The sequence below is a fragment of the Rhodamnia argentea genome, chromosome 1 (genome assembly GCF_020921035.1).
Source record: "Rhodamnia argentea isolate NSW1041297 chromosome 1, ASM2092103v1, whole genome shotgun sequence".
In the NCBI taxonomy this organism is placed as follows: domain Eukaryota; kingdom Viridiplantae; phylum Streptophyta; class Magnoliopsida; order Myrtales; family Myrtaceae; genus Rhodamnia; species Rhodamnia argentea.
Window position 1 is genome coordinate 20,781,338 of NC_063150.1, and position 4,235 is coordinate 20,785,572.

The window sequence follows — 4,235 nt, forward strand, 5'->3', positions numbered from 1 at the left end:
AAAATTGACTGGATAGGCAACATTAAAAAATCGACGAAATGTTCAAAGTTAAGTTGACCATATTAAAAAGTTTAGGATTAAATTGGCCGTCCACTATCGAATTAGGATTTTTTGAATAATTTTTCTCGGCGAGAATTATTGAGTTGAACCGTGATAACCGTAATTGCTCGTCACACCTAATGCTCTTCTTAGGTAGACTAAACCTCTTTTTGGCCATACAGGAACCAAAACTAAACGCTTATATGTAGCCTTTCTACACATGATTATCTGATTTTGAATATTAATTTGACAGGTCTCCAATTCTATAAAAGTTGTATTGGTTAAAGTGCCCATCGTACACCAATGGTGGGCTTAAAGGAGCAGGGGTTGCTCTTGCTCCCAATTACTTTAGAGCCCACTTGGCTATAGGCTCCAAATCTCCGGTCACTCCTTGACTTCAGGAAGCACATATCCGTATATTGCAGGTTGCTTAAGATAACCTCGGCCCTACTCTCAGTAGCACCATGATGGAGCGACAATAACGGACTTGGTAGCACAGAAAGAGCATTTTAGGGATAAAGACATTAATAGTGCCATAACTTTTGTACGACGCTCACTTGAGTGCCATAATTTTTTTATTTAGATCACTTGAGTACCATAATTTCGAAAAAAAAAAAAAGTTTAATTAAGTGTCAACTTTCAAAGGATACTTGAATGCCACAACTTTTTATTAGCGTTCTTCCAAGAGCTGAAAATCCGACGTGGCTTGACATTGATGGTGAACACTTTTAAACATTTATGTTACTCGAGTAAGTGATCGAAAAAAAATTATGGCACTTAAGTGATCGAAAAAAATAAACTACGACAGTCAAGTGATAAAAAAAAAAAATATTTGGTACTCAAATGAGCGCCATACGAAAGTTATGGCATTAGTAATGTCCTTATCCCACCATTTTATCACGAGTGTGAAATTCTTATGATAAAGCCACAGGAGATCACCCATTCGCACCTTTTTACTCATATAAACATCGACATCGCATTTCCTTAGAATTTGTGTAAGCTCTGCAAGAAATCTTACACCAATCAGCTTATTTTAAATTGAGTAAATTATAAGTTAAAAATGTATGTCCATCTGTGAATGCTTTGGAGACGACGAGCCTCCTTAATGTGTTAATTGCTGTGGCTCCCTACTTGTTCTAAGTGGATTTTCCGAGGAAAACATCCTACCCCAACAAAACTACGAAACCCAATGATAGTACATGTATCTTACTTAATTCATTTTCAGTAAGGCATGATTCTACAAAGAAAATATTGTTGCAGTCGACGAAGGAAGAGATGGAGGGATCCAATTTGGAAGTGTCACTCAATTATTCAATGATAAAGTACGTAGACTACATTACAACAACATAGTTCCAATACAATCCACCGTCAATTAAAAGCAAACGTAGAACTAGGATTGACCAAGCAAATCAAATATAATCAAGGATAAATCTCAATGAGGGAACGAAGGCCCAAGCGAGAGACAATCTTGTAGCCACTAAAGCCAGCATCAACAAACAGCTTTTCCCATTCCTTTTCATCCCTTTCTTTCCCATTGAGGGTCACCATCACATACAGGTCAAAGAAGAGTTGCGTTTCGGTGGATGTATGATCTTCTGTATGATTCCCTACTACCATATCGATCACAATCACTTTTCCAGCCTTACCTCGACCGGTCGCTGCTTCTTTGCTTCGCTTCAGTATGTCAATGCATTTTTCATCGCTCCAGTCGTGCAATACCCACTGTATTCGAATGAGTTTTGGTCAACTAGTTGGAGGTTAAGGTTCTCATTGGAATTGCAAGGTAAAAAAAATAAAATAAAAATAATGTCCAAGGAAAGAGTTCCTCTTTTTCATTCATTTACGTAGGTTACCAAGATTTGCCTTAAAATGGAGTTTGTCCATCTGATTTGCCAGATGGACTTCTAATGCGATTTTAGTTCATGGGAGAGTTGCTCATAGATAGATTCATGATATGGAAAAATCTAACCAAATATAGTTGTATCCATCTGTACATTTGATTAAGCAAATTCAATGGCCACTTTAAACTCAATTTTTTTGCAAAAATATTGCATGTAGAAACGCATACATGTATTCGGATAACGCATAACAATATGGACAAAACCTAATTCATGACAACAAAGATGATTAACAAGTAATCGATAAATTTTTACTATCTATACTTTAATTGAAAATGATTGCAAAGGAATCCGCAAATCTTCTACATTTCCTTTTACGACAATTGAAATATTATTGTAATAGACGGAACAAAATTCCTACTCGCTAGTTTTTCTTTTGTCAATTATAAATTTTTCCCAAAAATTTCTTAACTGTATAAATTAATCTTAACGTACCTAACATCGATTTATAAAGTATAGAAGAGTCAGTTCGTGTTCCAAGAATAGACAAAAAAAAACACACACACACACACACACACAATACATATCCAAAGCAATCTAAAAGAATACTAGCATTTTACTACAAAAATTCTACTGGACCACAGAAAAGGAGACTATTATTATTATCCACGGAATGGAAAAGGTTAACTCTTTTTGTAGTCCAGTGTATTGTAAAAATCAAGTTGGTGATTAGATTTGAACTCCGACCGTGGACCACCTATATTATTTGAGATTCAACATAGAGGCATAGTACTTACCTTGATAAAGATTGCGTCCGCCGGGGGAATCTCCACAAACATGTCGCCACCGACAAACTTCAGACTCCCACTTCCAACCAAACCTTCCACCACGTGTGGCTGATCGAACACCGTGCACTCCAAGTGCGGGAACGCCTCCGTGATGGCCTTAGCCATCGTCCCAGTCCCACCTCCAACGTCGACCACCGAGCTCAGCCCCTCGAACACTCCCCCACATGTATCCACCACCACCTTCGCCATTAGACTCGAGTCGCACGCCATAGCCTCGTTGAACAAGCCGTTGGCCTCAGGATTGCGCCTTGCGAACTCCCACGCGGTTACGCCATGCGCCATCTCGAATGTTGATGGATGGACACCTTCTCCGTCCCTCAACCACGCGCTCATGAACTGAAACTGGCTTATAGAGAAAGCTTCGAGTGTGATCAGCGCAAACAGTGCTACACTCGAGGGGTTGTGCTTCACAAGGAGCCGGGACGCACAGTTGAGCGCATACCCAATTTGGGGATCTGCTTCTTCAAGGTTCCGTAGCTCGAATAAGCCGGAGAGGAGTAGGATGCGCATGAGGCGATAGATGTAGTGAGCTTTGGTGGGTTGAATATGGAGCGCAGAGACGAGTTCGAGGAGGGTCATGGGTCGGCCATGGTGATAGATTAGGTCAGGTATGCCTAGTTCAATGGCACACTTTAGGCACATTGAGTTGATGAAGCTATATGTGTGGTTCCATATGTGGGCTTGAGCTCGAAGGAGCTCGCTAGCGATAGCATCCCCATCTCCACTACCCAAATTCATGTCGAAAATACCTTCCTCTATAGTCGCCGAACCTCTCTCAACTAAGGATTGTTGACACCCGAATTTTTAGTCAATTTTCCTTTAGTTTTATTTTCCAAAATTTACCAAAAATTTACAAAAAATTAAAAAATCAACATTGGAAGCCTTGGACAAGCATAAGGAACCAAGTTGGAACAAAAAATAATTTTACATATTTTTCATATTTTTTAATATTTTCGAAAAATAGAAAAATCTTTGAAAAAATCATAAAAAATGCTTTTCGAGGTCATAAAAATACACAAAAATGTTCAATATTTTTATTTTAATTCCATTTTCATATTGAACTCAAGAAAAATCGAAAATCAAGTTCGATTTTGGGTGTTTCTTCACAACGCTTAAGGTTGAATTTGCACAAAAAATACCAATTGAGTCTTTTTATTTGCAATTTTTGCACATTTAGAGTCTAGACATTCAATTGTAGTCCCTTTGAACTTCAATTTGATCAATTACACCCTAAATTGCGCGAATTGCACAGATTGCACAAAATCCCCAAATTTACGTGCAATTTAGTCCCTCAATTGGCCAATTTTGAAATTACTTTTAATTGAGGGACTATCATAGTGAAATTGGACTGTCCCCCTATGTTTTCATGCATTTCAAATTGATTGGCATAGGTCTCATGGTCCAATTTGATCAAATCGACATCCAATTGAACTTTTCCCCAAATTGGGAATTTTGAAAAATTTGGGGGTTTTGTATAAATTGATGGGAAATTTTGGGCAAAACCACATTT

At 38.2% G+C, this 4,235-nt stretch overlaps 1 protein-coding gene across 1 annotated transcript; it reads right to left on the bottom strand.

The window, feature by feature from the left end:
* Nucleotides 1–1,458: 1,458 nt before the first annotated feature.
* LOC115750649 (trans-resveratrol di-O-methyltransferase-like) lies at nucleotides 1,459–3,463 on the bottom strand. The gene is made up of 2 exons (XM_030688147.2): nucleotides 2,675–3,463; nucleotides 1,459–1,761 (listed from the first exon to the last, which is right to left on the bottom strand). Exons 1-2 carry the CDS (start codon nucleotides 3,461–3,463, stop codon nucleotides 1,459–1,461), a joined length of 1,092 nt encoding a protein of 363 aa, XP_030544007.2.
* Between the last annotated feature and the right edge of the window lie 772 nt (nucleotides 3,464–4,235).

What these genes read in the sequence shown, in the direction of transcription:
- LOC115750649 (XM_030688147.2), bottom strand. Translation starts at nt 3,463, where the DNA reads ATGAATTTGGGTAGTGGAGATGGGGATGCTATCGCTAGCGAGCTCCTT. An exon ending in CGGACGCAATCTTTATCAAG is followed by an intron (nt 1,762 to 2,674) that starts GTAAGTACTATG and finishes ATTCGAATACAG; the next exon opens with TGGGTATTGCACGACTGGAG.